Genomic DNA, 17,828 nt, shown 5'->3' with positions numbered 1-17,828 from the left:
AATGATCATAGATTGAATGTCATTATTTAAATTCTATAAAAAAAATCTCGTCACCCTCTATTCTTTGCCAAAAAACATTTAAAAAAAATTAAAAGTAAAATAAGTAAATGATTACTATGGCCCAAAAATGAAAATGTTTATGGCAAGTTTGCTTTCTATTATATACTCATGATTTTTGAATTGACAGTTATCTGTAAAACTTCTATAAACTCAAAAGTTAATTTAACAATTAAAATATTTTGAACACCAAATGATAGTTGAGTTTGCTTCTCATTATAACCTTTTCGAATTAACGAATATTTGACAAACATCTATAAACTCAAAACTTAAATTAATAATTACAAGTTTAATGAGAGAGAGAGAGAGAGAGAGAGAGAGAGAGAGAGTTTTTTCTTAAATAAAATAAAATAATGTTAGAACACCTTAATAATTTAGCAATATGTTTAGATTATAAGATTGGTATCTCATCAATATATGACAAGAAGCCTTGGAAGTGATTTAGATGAAATATTATATATATATATATATGAGTGTGTGTGTATATTTAGTCATTTTAAATTTAAAATAAGACTAAATAATTTAAATATTAAACGTTTCTTTTGAAAATGTCAAGATATTGAACTACACTTTTGATCTTTTAGATGAAACTTAAGGGGTCGTTTGGTAACGTTGTTCTAGTAATATTATTTGTATTTTTTGAAAATACGTATAGTTGAAATGGTGTGTAAAAATATATGTAATATTGTTTAAAAACTGAAAATATGTATTTAAACACATGTACTAAACAAACTATTACATTGCAATGCTTTTTCACTTTTATTTACGAAGAAAGTGATGAGTTAATCATATGGATCATATCAATGATAAATTTATATAAATAAATTAATATAATACTTAAACAAAAGTGAGACTTTGAAATTTGTAAAGAAAATTGGAGTTTTGAAAACAAATAAAAATTAAGATATATTATTTTGAATGTTGGGGATTTTTTATTTATAGTTCTAGTAATAACTTTTGGCCCATAATGTCACTCGAAGGACAGCTTTTAGTAAAAGACTTGATGGTCCTATATCAATATCAGCTTTTTCAGTTTTCAACCAAAAGAAGGGAAACTATTATACTTTTTATAGGATAATCTTGTTTGCTGATTTTGCATTCCTTGTTTCTTTGCGTGTGTGCGTGCGTGTCTATATATATATTGAAAGGAAAGCACCTAGGTTGTCTTAAGAAAGGTAGTGGTCTTGTGGCGATGAGAGGCTTGTAATGACAATGGGATTACCCTCAACGGCGGCTTAGTGAACTTTTTTAAGGTGATTATTATAAAAATATAAATTATACAAAATTTAATAAAAAGGAGAACTTTATATATTGAGATTAAAAAAAAAAAAAAAAACGCATGCAAATACATAGGTCCCGTTTGGTACATGTGTTTAAAAACTAAAAATTGTTATTTGAAAATATTTATGGAAATACACGTGGGTGAAAAAGTATGAAAATCCGTGAAATATTGTTTAAAAACTGAAAATGTTTGTTTGAAAACAACCGCCAAACACCCCCTATGTCTTACAATTTTTATGAGTATTCTTATTTTGAAATCGTTACATGGTAGTCTCATTATCAATTCTACAAATTACATCTCTTTTAAAATTTTAGTTCAATAAAATTTGTTTTGAACTTTACCTTTTTGTTTATAAGAGCCTAATATTTTGTTAAGGGGATTAAAGTTTAAGAAAAAAGTTTAGTTACAAGCTTAGTTGTAGCCTTAGTGAGCGTTTGGATTGCGTTTTCAGTCTTGTGTTTTTGCGTTTTAGCCTCTCTCTTTTTTTGGACCAGCCCCTGGTGCACTGTTCATGTGACATGAACAGTGCTGATAGGCTAAAAATATATTGGCCTCTTGTGATAAATTAACCAATTAATTAACCAAGTGGATTAATTAGATTCAATTACATGCACACAAGCGTGGTAGTACAAACAAATCACCAAATAACTAAATATGCAGCGGAAAATAAATGACACGGTGATTTGTTTACAAATGGGGAAAACCAACATGACAAAAATCTCACCAGGTGATTTTAAGGTCACCACTCCCGAAAATCCACTATTATTAAAACAAGCGATTACAAGTAAGGGAATCTCAGTACCTTATACCAACCTACAGTTAAATCCTTACCCCAATACCCAATTGGACTTGTTCTGTAGTGACAATCTTTCCTTGTATTGCACAGCTTTCAGTACGTGACTAACCAAAAGATGCGTAGATCCTAGTACGCGACTTTATCACCAACTTGAGAAGGATGTTGGCTGCAAAGTTCTTCTGTTCTTCAACACATGAAGATCACGAAGTTGCTTGGTCACAAAACCCTACGTACAAACACAACAGCTTCTTCAAGAACTATGGCAAACTAGGTTTTCAGTCACAATTGAGGAATTATGCTATTGTGCAATTGTGCTTTTGGCTGTACAACTTGATACGGTCCTTAAAATAATATTTATATATGTTTAGGGTTGTGAGAAAAGAAAGCCCAAACACATAATCACGGATTATATGAAAATCAGAACTGAAAATCTGAATTTCATAAACCTCGACAGATACCCTAGCTGTTGAGCAGCTGTCGAGCCTAAGGCTTAAACAGCTCTTTTAAACCTCGATAGATGCTAGCTATCGAGTTTTAATGAACATCACTTCTTCACTTGTTTCTTGGACAGACTTGCATGGTTTTAACACTTGAACTTGAAATCTTGTTTCTTAAAGCATTAAACACATCCTAGATCTTACTAATTACAAGTAAAATGCATTTTGTTAAAGGATTAACCAATACATAAAATGTTGACATATGTTCCTAACATCCAATCACATGTGTCCTAACAAGTGCATCAAGGCATATGAACAGTGTTTTTGTAGTGTGAATAGTAACCAAAAATTTTTTTTTTTTTATTTTCAGTTTTCAGCAAAATAACCGGTATCCAAACGCACCCTTAGACTACAACTCTTATTAAATAAATTAACATTGTTACATATTTTGAAAGTCTAACCGTTGAATTAAATTTTTTTTATACTTTTAAAACACATGTCAAAATCATGTCTATTGGATATTATTTACTATTCAATCCATAAATATATTTTTTAAGTATAATTTTAGACTACAAAAATGCAAAATTTGAACATTTGATTGATGACATTGCTATTAATTTTTTTATTTTATTGAAATTTTGCAAGTACGGAGGATATAAGACGAAAATATATTATAATGGTAGATTTGTCAAAATTCACTTTCAATCAAAAAAATATTAAAAGGAGTTGTAGTCTTAGTCTACAACCAAGTTTGTTGCCAAGTTTTCACCAAAATTTAATTATGTTGGGCCTAAAAAAATTTAGGATGATCACAATTTTTTTAAGGATAAAAAAATCATAGAATTTATATATAATAATTATTTTTTTAAGGTTAGAGCTGCCTCTAGCTACACCACCATAAACTTTTGACAAAAGGTTGGAGAAGGCGAAGGGACCACATATATGTCAAGGAAGACATGGATACGCTATTACAGCATCAACACTGATACCATAGATAAAGTACCTTTTTGTGGTGCCAAAAGCTAAATTTTTTGGCACCACAAAAAGCTATTTTATTTACTTTACCACTTCACTTTACAAAACATCCAACATCAATGGGCCATAATAGTTTTATTTTAGTATTCAATACATTAAAATAATATAAATAATACTAGTATAATAAAATAATATATCTACTGAATATTGTAATAAACCACAACCACAACTACCACCGCAACCACATAAAATATATTATGTTGCTTTACCATTTGAGCTATAGTGCACAACTATAAATGGTTGTGCACTATAGCTAACGAGTTAAATTTTTTACATATACCACCATCAATGTAGCTCACTTTTTGTATATTGTGGTGCTAAAAATGGGCATTTTAGCAATTTCACACCACAAATGTAAATGTTCTAAAGTTTACCAAGTGAGCACTATTGGTTCTTGAAATTTTAAATGAGTGCTAATAATCCCAAAAGTTTAAAAATGAGCACTATTGATCCTTATGTTAATTGTTGTTAGTATCCTTACCTATATGCTTAACGGAGCAATGATGAGACTCTTTTTAGGTGACGTGGCAACACTTTCAATATTAAAAAAAAGCCACATAATATTGCCACTTAAATAATAAAAAATAAAAAATAAAAAAACCATGACCTAACCCAAACCCATTAGAAAGTGGTCTTCCACACAACAAATATGTTTGTCTGCCAAGAAAATAGGAAATTAAAAACATTGTGCTGAACCTTTAGAGTCTAAGAAGACAATGGTTCTCTTTGAATCTATTCCTCTCTTTAAAAATTCCAAAAGCCTAACAACAATGAACAAAAGGAGTAAAGGAACATAAGCTCTCACTTATAGTAAATTTCAAGAACCAACAGAGTATATTGGGCAACATTTTATTCGGAGGGGGCATTGTTCAACTATTTGAAGCAATCTTATTACGCTAAGCTATATGCATAAAGAGTTTTGAGAGGTTAATATGGCTCTCTTAGCCTACATTTGGCTTTACCACTCTACATAAACACGAAAACAATATAAATAGATTGATGCAATATCTTAGGGATGGTAGGAATGACTCTTGTTAAATATATGTGAAGTCATTGGATTACATAAAGAAAAACTTTATATAATAAATAATTTTGGGGGATGTTTGCAAGTCTACTACGTGTGTGTGTGTTTCTTTTATCTACGTTTTAAAATGAATCTCTCTATTACACAATTTTTTTATATATAAGAAAACCGTAACTTTATTGAAACTAAGATGAAAACGATACATCATTAACCAAAGCAGACTCAACTATGTGCGGACTTTCCTTTATCCAAGTTACATATGAATTAATGTTCTTGGTGTATTGATCCAAAATATGAGCTGGGCAATTGCCCTGTCTCTTTACAAAAAAAAAAATTGTACCCTTTTGAATTCATGCAACTTTTGGTGAATTCCTTCAATGATGTTGGCAATAACAACTGGAGGTTCACTAGACTCTATCAAAGCAGAAGTTACAATTTGTGAGTCACTCTCCACAACCATATTGCAATTATCCACGTCCCATGCAAATCAAATACCCTCCTCCATGGCCTTAGCTTCGTTCTCAAGTGGTCCCAAAGGCAAAGGTAGGCATTTACTTAGCTTGGCCTCCACTTTCCCAACAAAGTCACAAACAAGAACACCAATTTCCATTGTCTGAGATTGAGCAAAGGTTGCACCATCAACATTAACTTTGAACCACAGATCCATCAGTGGCTGCCATTGCACATTTTCATCGTGGACAAGTTTAGCTAATTTTAAGTTTGTTGTTTGGAACTCATTTAGTAAGTATCGTGCCTTCTGAAAAATGGTAGAAGCTTGAGGTCTCACTTTGCCAAGCCTCACCTCATTCCTAGTAGACCACAAGCACCAAGCAACTATACAAACCAAACCTAGTAGCTCCTTATCTACTTGCTGCCCGAACTTAAGGTGCCATAGGGAATCTTGAAATTGCTGGAATTCATGAACCCTATCACCAACCGTGTCAAAGCAAATACCTGACAAATCCCAAACTTCGTGAGCTACAACACATACCCAAAAAACATGGCCACTGGTCTCTATTGCATCTCCACAGGCTTCACAAATAGAAGAGTCAAGAACCAATCTTCGACAGAGATTATCTTTAGTAGGCAGAATATCTTTACTTGCCCTCTAAGCATACAATTTTACTTTATTGCACTACAAAACATGCGAGCTATAGCCCCGTTTTTTTAGCCACATTTGAAAAAACGCGGCTACAGGCCGGCTATAGCCCCATTTTTAGAAAACGCGGCTCAACGTATTGAACAATAGCCGCATTTTAAACATGTTGCTATAGAATATGTCTACAGCCACGTTTTTAGTGTTTATAGCCGAATTTTTGGTTTGGAGCTATTGCCACGTTTTAAACACACGGCTACAGTACCTTTCTATTTAATTTTTTTTTTTAATCTAAACTATGGCCATGTTTGAAAAATGCGGCTCTACCTTCCCCAAAGCCACGTTTTATAGATGTGACTATAAACTTAGTATGTAGCCGCGTTTATAAAATGTGGCTTTAGTTTAGGAAGTGGCAGCGTTTCTTACTCGCGGCTTCAGCTTTGCCTATAGCTTCAAGTTAAAAATGCAGCTTTAGGCTTTGTATAAATAGCATATTAAAACCTGATCAACCCTAGCTAGCTCCCATTGCACATCATCCTCCATCTTCGATCTCAAGCCCTCCCCCTCCATCTCTCTGATCTCAAGCCCTCACACCCCACAAGTAAATTTGAACCCATTTTTTTCATATCACTTCCTAACTTTCCCCATTTTTTTCATTTCTCGCAGGCTTTCTCTTCTTCAACGCATCCCTACATGCATGACTTCACCGTTCCGATTTCGAAGCCATGTATAGATGCTCAAACATTTTGTTTGAAGATCTTAATCGGCAATTCAAGTAACTCTTCTTCTTCGATCGAAATCAGGCACGGAAGTGTGGGAGATAGTTACGAGTTTGGTTTTGTTTGGTTGTTTTGAAATTGTTGCGAGTTTGATCAGAATTTGCTGTGGGAGAAAGTTAGGGCATTGTGTTGGGTTGGGTTTTTCCCTTACTAGGTGTATGGTCAGAGGTAAATAATGAATAAATTTTGGTCAATACAAGATGGGCTTTATTTTATTGATTGAATGAATTTTAAGGTTGGGGAAAACAAGCCCATGAGAGATGAAATTGTGTTGTGAGATCTGTTTGTGAGAGAGTCATGTCTGAATGGGTTTTGTCTTTTTTGTTGCTAATTGGTAATAGCTATGGCAATGGTGGTTTTAGATGCCTATTTGGTACTGTATGTGGAGGACCCATTCAATCCAAGTCCAAGAGGACCACTGTGTGATTGTGATGAGGTTCACCAATATTTGATTTTTTTTAATATTGTGTATCTTGTAATGATGAATGACTTAGGGCACCTTTTCCCTTGAAGTTTTTTTTTTTTTTTCCCACAATGTTTCTTCAAAACTTTCAACTAGAAACTAATCACTATTCGCGACGAATGGGTCCATAGCGGGGTAAATCGCTGGCTCAAGAAGTTTTTTCAAAGTACTGTTGCCCGGACTTAAACTGGAGAGCTCCCAGTCAAACCCAAGATAGCCATTTTGAGATTGAGTGCCTAACCACTCGGCCAACCCCACTGGGTTACCTTTGAAGCTGTTTATAGATGCCTAACAGTGGAATGAATATAAGGCCTGAATTAAATATAAAAATTGGTTACTGAGGGGTTGTTCATGTTAAATGCATTTGTGGCAAAAGTAAGGTGTTGTTGGTAGGTTTTAAATGATAATCATTGACACTAAGTAAGCTGTATTTACTGTGTTATAGGTCTGAATCAGTTGATGTGTACCACTTTATCTGATGAGTAAGAAGCCGTGATTTAGTCTGAGTTGACACAATATTTTTGCCTTACCAGTTGCCTAAATAATTGAGCTGTTGATCACATTTATCATTGTGATACGCCAATTCTTGCAAGCTAAACCAGAGAAAGAGTACATTCTCTTTGGCTTTATATATTCACATTTACTTGTTTTTTATTGATTAAGTTACATTCTGTTGTGACCGGGACAAGGATAGAGATAGGAGAGCAGGCAGGCAGCAAAGGTAGACCCGCGCAAGTGATAAAGCTTATGTGGATTGGGATGGATTTGATTAGGATGAATAAAGAATTAAAGATTAGCTTGAACTTTTTCAAAATAACATTATCATTGTCTTGTAGTTTTAAATTGGCATAATAATGCACAGGGCAATTGGCATTTTCTTAACTAGTCATCCCTGACACGTTACATTTAGTTCAATTAGTAAAATATTTTGTTATCAAATAAGAAATTTTTATTTATATAAAAAATAAATCAGCATCTTAATCTGATAATTAACAATAATGATCATAGAGTGAATGTTATTATTTAAATTCTATAATGTATCTAATAAAAAAAAATCTTGTCACCCCTTATTCTTTCCCAATTTTTTTTTTTTTTTAAATTTGAAGTAAAATAAGCAAATGATTACTATGGCCCAAAAATGAAATAAAATGTATATGGCAAGTTTGCTTCTATTATATAAGGTTTTTGAATTGACAGTTATCCGTAAAACTTCTGTAAACTCAAAAATGAATTTAACAATTAAAATATTTTGAACACCAAATGATAGTTGAGTTTGCTTCTCATTATAACCTTTTCAAATTAACAAATATTCGACAAACATCTATAAACTCAAAACTTAAATTAATAATTACAAGTGTAATGAGAGAGAGAGAGAGAGAGAGAGAGTTTTTTTAAAAATAAAATAAAATAATGTTAGAACACCTTGATAATTTAGCAATATGTTTAGACAATAAGATTACCTCTCATCATTGTATAACAAGAAGCCTTGGAAGTGATTTAGATGAAATAAGACTAAATAATTTAAATATTAAACGTTTCTTTTGAGAATATCAAGATATTTGAATTACACTTTTGATCTTTTAGATGAAACTTAAGTTGTTGCTATGCCTTTTCACTTTTATTTCCGGAGAAAGTGATATGTTAATCATATGGATCATATCAATGATAAATTAATATAATACTTAAACAAAAGCGAGACTTTGAAATTTGTAAAGAAAATTGGAGTTTTGAAAACAAATAAAAATTAAGCTATATTATTTTGAATGTTGGAGTTCTGGTAATAATGTCACTCGAAGGACAGCTTTTTGTAAAACACTTAAGTGATGGTCCTATATCAATTTCAGCTTTTTCAGTTTTCAACCAAAAGAAGGGAGACTTCGAGAGGGTTTGGATACCACGTTTTGCGTCTACGTCCAGAGCTTTCTGCATTTTTTTTTTTAAAGACCAGTGCTTAGTGCACTGTTCATGGGACATGAACAGTGCACTAAGGCATATGAACAGTAAAAAAGGGTAAACAGTAATTTTTTAAACATTTAAAAATTATTTTGCTACAGTGTTTTCAGTTTTTATAGGATAATCTTGTTCACTGATTTTGTATTCCTTGTCTCTTTCAGTGTGTGTGTGTCTATATATATATATATATTGAAAGGAAAGAACCTAGGTTGCCTTAAGAAATCAGTGGTCTTGTGGCGATGAGAAGCTTCTAATGACAATGGGATTCAACCTAGGGATAGTATCATTATCAATTCTGAAAGTTATATTTCTTTTAAAATTTTAGTTCAATAAAATTTGTTTTAAACTTTTCCTTTTTGTTTGTAAGAGTCTAATATATTGTTAAGAGGATTGAAGTTTAAGAAAAAAGTTGTAACTGAACTTAGTTTTGTCTCTACTTAAACATAGGCGTGCAATGACATTTTTGAAAAAAAAAAAAAGAGATCCAAAATATAAATAATAGTATAGATGAATTTGGTAATTTTAAATTTTAAATAAAAATAAAAGATTTAAATATTACACGTTTCTTTTGAAAATATCAAAATATTTGAACTATCTTTTAAGCATTCACAATAGAAATGGTAAATGCTATATGTTGCCTCTATTTAACATTTGTCTCTCAAAAACCTCCACCATCCGGAATTGTAAAAACTTAGAGCCCGTTTGGTGAGTAAATTTGAGTAATATTTTTTGAGTATTTTTGATATACGTGTGGGTGAAAAAGTGTGTTAGAGCACCAGCATTGAATGGGCTAAACCCATTCTCTATGCCAAATTATAAAGTATAATAGCATTGAGGCCCAAAACCCTTCTCCATTGAAAGTTGTACAATACCAGAATTGTAAAAAAAAATGCAATTGAGCTACAGTGCAATTCTAAATGTAGAATTGCACTATAGCTCAATGGTATAAAAAAAAAACTATTTTTTATTCGACTCTCTCCAATCATTTTTGCTCTCTCTACTCTTTTTCTTTCTATCTTTCTCTCTTTCTTTCTACTTTCTCTTCTTCATGGTCTCTCTTCTTCAACGGCATGGAGGCAACGGCGTGGAGGCTCGATCAACTGCTGTGGTGGAGGCGTGGAGGTCGTGAGGTTGTTCATGGGTTTCCAGCGTGGGTTTGCGTGGGTTTGTTCATGGGTTTCCGGCGTTTGGGTCGGATTTAGGCCGGCGTTTGGGTCGGATTTAGGCCGATGGGTTTGTTGGGTTTGATGATAGATTTTGGTTTTTGATTTTAATTTTTGATTTTTGATTTTGATTTGGCTGGATGGGTTTGTTCATGGGTTTTGATCGGCGTGGGTGGTTGTGATCGGCATGAGTTTTGACGAGATCGGCGTGGTGGAGATCGGCGTAGGTGGGTGGTTTTTTTTTTTTTTTTTTTTCCTGGGTTTGCTGGTATATGTGATCGGCATAGGTGGGTGAGAAATAAACTAACAGAAGATTCGGGAAGGAAGATAAAATTGAGAAAAAATAAAAAAAGAAAAAAATATATTTTATTGTGAAAATATATTATTTTAATGAGTAGAATAGAAAAATAGAAGTTTTGATGTTGAGTGTATTGAAAAATGGTATTGTATAATTGATAAAGTGATTTTTTGATGGTAAAATAAGATAGAATTGAGAAAAATGAATGTGAATGCTCTTAGTGTGTTTAAAATGCTGAAAACTATTCTTGAAATAGCTTACCAAACATTACCTAACAATTGTGAAAAGTTTTACCATTGCTACAGTGTCATACTTATGTGAGGGCACTCTAGCACAATCCCAAATCTCATATAATATTTTTCATTCCAAAATATCTGATCTTCTATCTCTCTTCAGTGTCTCATAGTCACTCTCATCTTCTCTTCGTCTCTCACATCTCTCTCTGGCTTCTCAGCAATGCACAGTACTGGATCTCTATCACCACCACTCCCACATGGTAACCTCAGAAACGCTTTAAGCGAGTTTACATACCGGGCCTTTGGCTTCTGCGTTGGTACTGTTCTGCGAGTTCACTCGTGTTATGGAGAAGCTTGAGGTGCGGGGCTACAGCATCAAATCAGGTGCTGGATTGGCTGGGTTTGCTGGGTATTTTAATGGGTTTGCAGCATCGAATCAGGTGCTGGATTGGTTGGGTATTTTAATGGGTTTGCTGGGTTTGTTTAATGGATTTGCTGGATATGTTTGCTGGGTATGTTTAATGACTTTGTTGGTTTTTTTTTTTATTTTTTATTTGGGTTTTGTTTCCGCAGGGATTTTGGTGGCCAGTGGTGGGATGGTGGTGGTGATTGGGTTGTGTGGTTGTTGAGGGAGTGAATGAGAGGCAGGACGGAAATGAGAGAGAGAGAGAGAGAGAGAGAGAGAGAGAGAGAGAGAGAGAGAGAGAGAGAGGATAGATATATAATTTTTTAATTATTTTATTGTATAATTTATATAATTTTAATGTACGTTACTGTGAATAAAAGTTGAGATGTTAATAATATTGTAAAATGATATGGTATAATAGATAAAAGTAATTTTTATGGCAGTAAAGTAGAATAATTTAAAGACATGGGATGTAAATGCTCTTAGATAAAACTTAAGTTGCTGCAATGTTTTTTACCTTTATTTATGGAGAAAGTGATAAGTTAATCATATGGATCAAATCAATGATAAATTTATATAAATAAATTAATATAATACATAAACAAAAGTGAGACTTTGAAATGTGTAAAGAAAATTGGAGTTTTGAAAACAAATAAAAATTAAGCTATATTTTTTATTATGAACAAAAGGGGACGAGGTGATTATTGTGATTCACTCTCTTGGACGTGATCAAAGGGACACTCTGTTAGAAAATGTTGATTTGAGTCATAGTTACTTTGGTCTGGAGTGACCATAGACTTCGTCGTAACACCTCAAGAGAGTTGGTAAGCAGGAACTCCTCAATAAGATGCTCAAATTTGTTCTCGAATACTCGTCCAGGCTCCAATTAGGCACCACCAATCTAATTCATGGATTCCAACCCCCAGGTCACCCCTTTTGGAGCAAAACTAAGCTATGTTATTTTGAATGTTTGAGATTTTATTTATAGTTCTAGAAATAACTTTTGGCCCATAATGTCACTCGAAGGACAGCATTTTGTAAAACACTTCAGTGATAGTCCTATATATCAATCTCAGCCTTTTCACTTTTTCAGTTTTCAACCAAAAGAAGTGAGACTTTATACTTTTTTTTTTATAGGATAATCTTGTTCACTGATTTTGTATTCCTTGTCTTTTTCACTGTGTCTATATATATATTGAAGAGAAAGAACCTAGGTTGTCTTAAGAAAAGCAGTGGTCTTGTTGCAAATAGAGGGTTCTAATGACAATGGGATTACACCTAGCAGCGGGTTCTTGAATTTTTTTTCAAAATGATTATTATAAAAACATAAATTATACAAAATCTAATAAAAATAGAATTTTATATATTGAAAAAAAAAAAACATGTAAATACATAGTTTTACAATTTCCTTCTATGAGTTTTCTTATTTTGAAATCATTATGTGATAGTTTCATTATCAATTCTGCAAGCTATGTCTATTTTAAAATTTTAGTTCAATAAAATTTGTTTTGAACTTTTACTTTTTGTTTGTAAGAGCCTAATATATTGTTAAGGGGATTGGAGTATAAGGAAAAAGTTTGACTACAAACTTAGTTGTAGCCTTAGGCTACAACTCTCATTAAACAAATTAACATTGATATTTATTTTGAAAATTTAACCATTGAATTACTTGTTTTTATGTTTTAAAACACATGTCAAATTTCATACCTATTGAATGTTATTTACTATCTGATCTATAAACATATTTCTTATGTATAATTTTAGACTACAAAAACTCGAAATTTAAACATTTGAATGATGACATTGTTATTGATCTTTGATTTTATTGAAATTTTGCAAATATGGAGGATGTAAGAAGAAAATATAATCCAATGGTAGATTTGCCAAAATTCACTTCTAATAAAAAAAATATTAAGTAGAGTTGTAGCTTTAGTCTACAACCAAGTTTGTTGCCAAATTTTTACCAAAATTTCATTATGTTGGGCCTAAAAATATTTAAGGTGATCACAATTTTTTTAAGGATAAAAAAATCATATAATTTATATATAATAATTACTTTTTTCAGGTTAGAGATGCCTATGGCTACAATACCAGAAACTTCTGACAATAGGTTGGAGAAGGTGAAGGGACCACATATATGTCAAGGAAGACATGGATACACTATTAGAGCATCAACATTGGTACCACAGATAAAATAGTTTTTTGAGAGACTCTTTTTAGGTGACGTGGCAACGCTTTTAATATTTTAAAAAAACCCACATAATATTGCCACTTAGTGTGCATTTGATTCCAAATTAAAAAGTTAGCTTATTTTAATTACTATTCATGAGCCCCACTTCACCTTTTTAGTACTATTTATGAGTCCTATTGTACTATTTCAGCTAACTTTTATCTTAATCTATAGTACTTTTACTAAAAAAATTTCAGTTTCAGCAAAATAAGTAGATCCCAAACAAACCCTTAAAAAAACCCATGACCTAACCCAAACTCATTAGAAACCAGTCTTCCACACAACAAATTTGTTTGTCTGCCAAGAAAATAGGAAATTCAAAACATTGTGCTGAACCTTTTGAGTCTAAGAAGACAATGGTTCTCTTTGAATCTATTTCTCTCTCTAGAAATTCCAAAAGCCTAACAACAATGAACAAAAGCACCATAAGCTCTCACTTATAGTAAATTTCAAGAACCAACAGAGTATTTTGGGCAACATTTTATTCGGAGGGGGCACTGTTCTACTATTTGAAGTTATCGTATTACGCTAAGCTATATGCATAAAGAGTTTTAAGAGGTTATTTGGCTCTCTTAGTCTTAGGCTACATATGGCTTTACCAATATACGTAAACACGAAAACAATATAAATAAATTGATACGATAGCTTAGGGATGGTAGGATTGACTGTTGTTAAATATATGTGAAGACATTGGATTATATAAAGAAAAATTTTATATAATAAAGAATTTTTGGGGGGATGTTTGCAAGTCTACTACGTGTGTGTGTTTTTTTTATATACGTTTTAAAATGAATCTCTCTATTACACAATTTCTTTTTCTATTTTTTAATAAGAAAATTGTAACTTTATTGATACGAAGATAAAAACGATACATCATGAGTCAAAACAGGCATAACTATGTGTAGATTTTTCTCTATCCAAGTTACATATGAATCAATGTTCTTGGCATACTGATCCAAAATATGAGCTAAGCGATTGCCTTGTCTCTTTACATGAAAAAATTGTATCCTTCTGAATTCATACAACTTATGGTGAATTCCTTCAATGATGTTGGCAATAACAACTGGAGGTTCACTAGACCCTGTCAAAGCAGAAATCACAATCTGTGAGTCACTCTCCACAACCACATCGCAAATATCCACTTCCCATACAAATTGAATACCCTCCTCCATGGCCTTAGCTTCGGTTTTAAGTGGTCCCAAAGGCATAGGTAGGCATTTACTTAGAGTGGCCTCCACTCTCCCAGCAAAGTCATGAACAAGAACACCACAGTTTGAGATTGAGCAAAGGTTGCACCATCAACATTAACTTTGAACCACAGATCCATCGATGGCTACCATTGCACAATTTCATCATGGACAAGTTTAGCTAATTTCAAGTTTGCCGTTTGGAACTCATTTAGTAAGTACTGTGCCGTCTGTAAGATGGATGAAGCTTGAGGTCTTCCTTTGCCAAGCTTGCCGTCTGTAAAATATATATATATATTTTGGCTGAGACCTTGCAGTTCAATATTATTTTTTAAAATTGTCCAGTCTTATATTTTTCTTTTTTGGAAAATCATATATTTTTTCATACCAAACCAAAGTTCTCAAATGGTTCAATTGATTCGACCGTATGTATAGTGTGGTTTCCAACTTTTCATAATTATAATTTATTGTAAGGCATATTAGTATCTTTTGTCGAGTAACAATAAGCTTATTCATGAAACATATTTTTTTAATTATAATTTAAAAAAGAAAGAAAAAGAAGCAGATAGAAGGGGATGGTTCAAATCATAAAAATGAGCTCTACAAGAAATGTCATTACCTCTAAACTATCACTTGAAACCTCATTTACAAAACAAAATTTCACATTTTAATTCATCCCTTGGCATTAATTCCATGAAGTTCCATGTACATATTGTTATATATAACAACATACACACACACGCACACACAAAAAGTTTTATATATAGTTCCGCACACTAGTCTAGAAACCATTCAAGGAACTCTCAAAATACCTTTCACAAATTAATTTATTTCTTAGGCGTTCCATCAAACAGCAGGTATAAATTATATAATAACACTACAATCAAACCATGATGATGAGTTCCTTACAACATGAAAATCATAATAACAACAATATTTTTGCCTCGCAGTTTCAAAATATTTACACGAAACTGGGCTCTTACTTTGATTAATAAGTCACAATATATAGCCAACCTACATTAAAAAGATGAAGCTGTAGAGAACTCAAAGGAACCCAACTACCCAAAGCCCAGCCCAGCCCCATATAGCTGAAGGCAAGCTCAGGTCTATGGCCCATTACATAGTTTTTTTTATTTTTTTTTATTTTTTTGAGAAACATTACATAGTTTTAAGATATAAAGGTTCATTTGCTGTGATGGGATACCAGTACCACGCTCTACAAGCTAGGCTCTCTCTCTCTCTCTCTCTCTCACATAATGGACATGGAGCACTACAAAATATGCCATTAGTGTTAGCCAATCACTTGAACCCCAAGCTTGGGTTGTTAAGTTCAATAAATTTCACATGTATCTCAGGCTGGAATCTTATAATCTATGTCTATCAAACAACAATACTAAGGTACTATATAATGTCCAAATTCACTAGAATAACAAGAAACTGAAATTTTATTTCATAACATATAAGATTGGTGGATCCACAAATTTCGTGTTTGTTTGGCAAAAATTATTTTTGCCAACTTATTTTACTATTCAGCTTATTCTTGCTACTATTTATGGGCCCATTGCACTTTTTGGTACTATTCATGGGTCTACTGTACTATTAGTTAACTTTTACTTTTATTTACAGTATTTTGAGTAAATTTTTTTTAATTTTAGCAAAATAAGCAGATTCCAAATAGACCATTCACGAGAGATTGAAAAATATAAAATGAATCATGCACTAGAATGTTGTATATCACGTGTTTGATTTGTCTCAATACCATAGGAATTCCACCTCAAAGATTTCAATTTTATATACACATATCTATGTGCGTGTGTATTTGTAACACATGTAAATGTTTTGGACACATGATAGATGGTGGGGGGCCAATTTGTATCCAATAAAGCGCAAAAGCATTGACAAAGAAACGAGCATGGAACCTAGTAATAATAAAACGACGTTGTTTTGTTCCCGTTGGCAAGTGCCAAGTGACACCAACGTCTACGACTGTCACTCAAGTTGTACAAAAAAAGCCAAGCAATATTCGAGCAGATTCCAAGCTTGGACAACCATGAAATCGAAAGGGGTTTGTTGTGAGTTGTACAAAAAAAGCCAAGCATTCGAGGAGATTCCAAGCTTGGACAACCATGAAATCGAAAGGTGTTTGTTGTGGCTACCAAGTGGCCTCACAAAGACACAAACTCACAAAGCAAACGTACAAAATATTGAAAATAATACAAAGCTCCAAACACAAGGATGGGTCATTGTCCAATGTCATAACCAAAAGAAAACACATGCATTTGTGGACCTATATGAATATGAATGTGATGAATACTAGGGTAGCAATTTAGCAAAAGGTCCTTAAAGACGACCCAAAAAAGAAAAAAGAAAAAAGAAAAAGTGCACTGCTGGAAAACCCATGGTTTGTTTTGGGACACATCAGTGTATTTCTGTTTCGATATCTCTGGAAATTGAATATCAATCACTTGTTCAAGCTTTCAAATTTATCTTCTTTATGGTCCTCGATCTCTCCCTTTTCTTGGCTGGAAGATCCACACCTCTTTTCTATTTCTTTTTGACCTTTTACTTTTCAGCACAAACGAAAGTCTTTTTTTTTTGGTAAACTAAACACGTATTCAATGAGTTCATCATATTTGTCGGTTGAATCTATGACGTTATTCATTTTATCATATGCAAGGAGAAGAAATACCATTTGATCTAAATTATTATTATTATTATAAACACAGAAATTTATGAAGATTTTGAAGTTTGAACCCTTGGCCACCGTATAATAAATATTTGATCATGTGGAAATATGCTACTACGTACTCTAAACCAAAACTTGTTGTAGCCTTGTAGGCTATTAACAACTTCTAATAACACGTTATTATTAATATTAACAACTTGACATTAATATTTTATGAAAATTGTAGTGAATAATAATTGACTTTTTGATTCTAATTACTTGACTTTTATTTTTATTGTTTCAAATTGGTTTGAAAGTCAAATTAACTGTAGAATAATAATTGTCTTATTAATTACAATATAAAAACAGGTACCATGTATTCGGGGTGTAGCTGGTTCTATTGTGATGGACCTGATGATGTAAGAAACTAGATTATTTGTAAAATAAACCTTGTATAAGATCATATTTTCTTAGAATGCTAAGAAGTATTCAATTTTCACACGCACATAACAAAATGTTAGAAATAAAATAATTAATTTGATAATGCAATTAAGCAAAAATAATTAAGTGGTACACAATTAGTGTGCTTTAATTTCGTAAGGGCTTTATACAGCCTAGTTAGAACTAATACATATATTTAATTAGTACACTCATGGCTTACACAACAGGCACACTACTCATATAATCAAATCCAATAATCTAAGTAGTTTATTGGGGTTTC

The 17,828-nt window shown here is 32.4% G+C and overlaps 1 protein-coding gene across 1 annotated transcript; it reads right to left on the bottom strand.

Annotated features, from left to right (window-relative positions):
• Positions 1–5,118: 5,118 nt before the first annotated feature.
• Positions 5,119–6,270, bottom strand: LOC142640300 (uncharacterized). The gene is made up of 2 exons (XM_075814364.1): positions 6,229–6,270; positions 5,119–5,739 (listed from the first exon to the last, which is right to left on the bottom strand). Exons 1-2 carry the CDS (start codon positions 6,268–6,270, stop codon positions 5,119–5,121), a joined length of 663 nt encoding a protein of 220 aa, XP_075670479.1.
• Positions 6,271–17,828: the final 11,558 nt, after the last annotated feature.

Source organism: Castanea sativa, chromosome 6 (assembly GCF_040712315.1).
Source record: "Castanea sativa cultivar Marrone di Chiusa Pesio chromosome 6, ASM4071231v1".
In the NCBI taxonomy this organism is placed as follows: domain Eukaryota; kingdom Viridiplantae; phylum Streptophyta; class Magnoliopsida; order Fagales; family Fagaceae; genus Castanea; species Castanea sativa.
The sequence above is the reverse complement of the archived record's forward strand: the minus strand, read 5'-3'. Positions and strand labels throughout refer to the sequence as shown.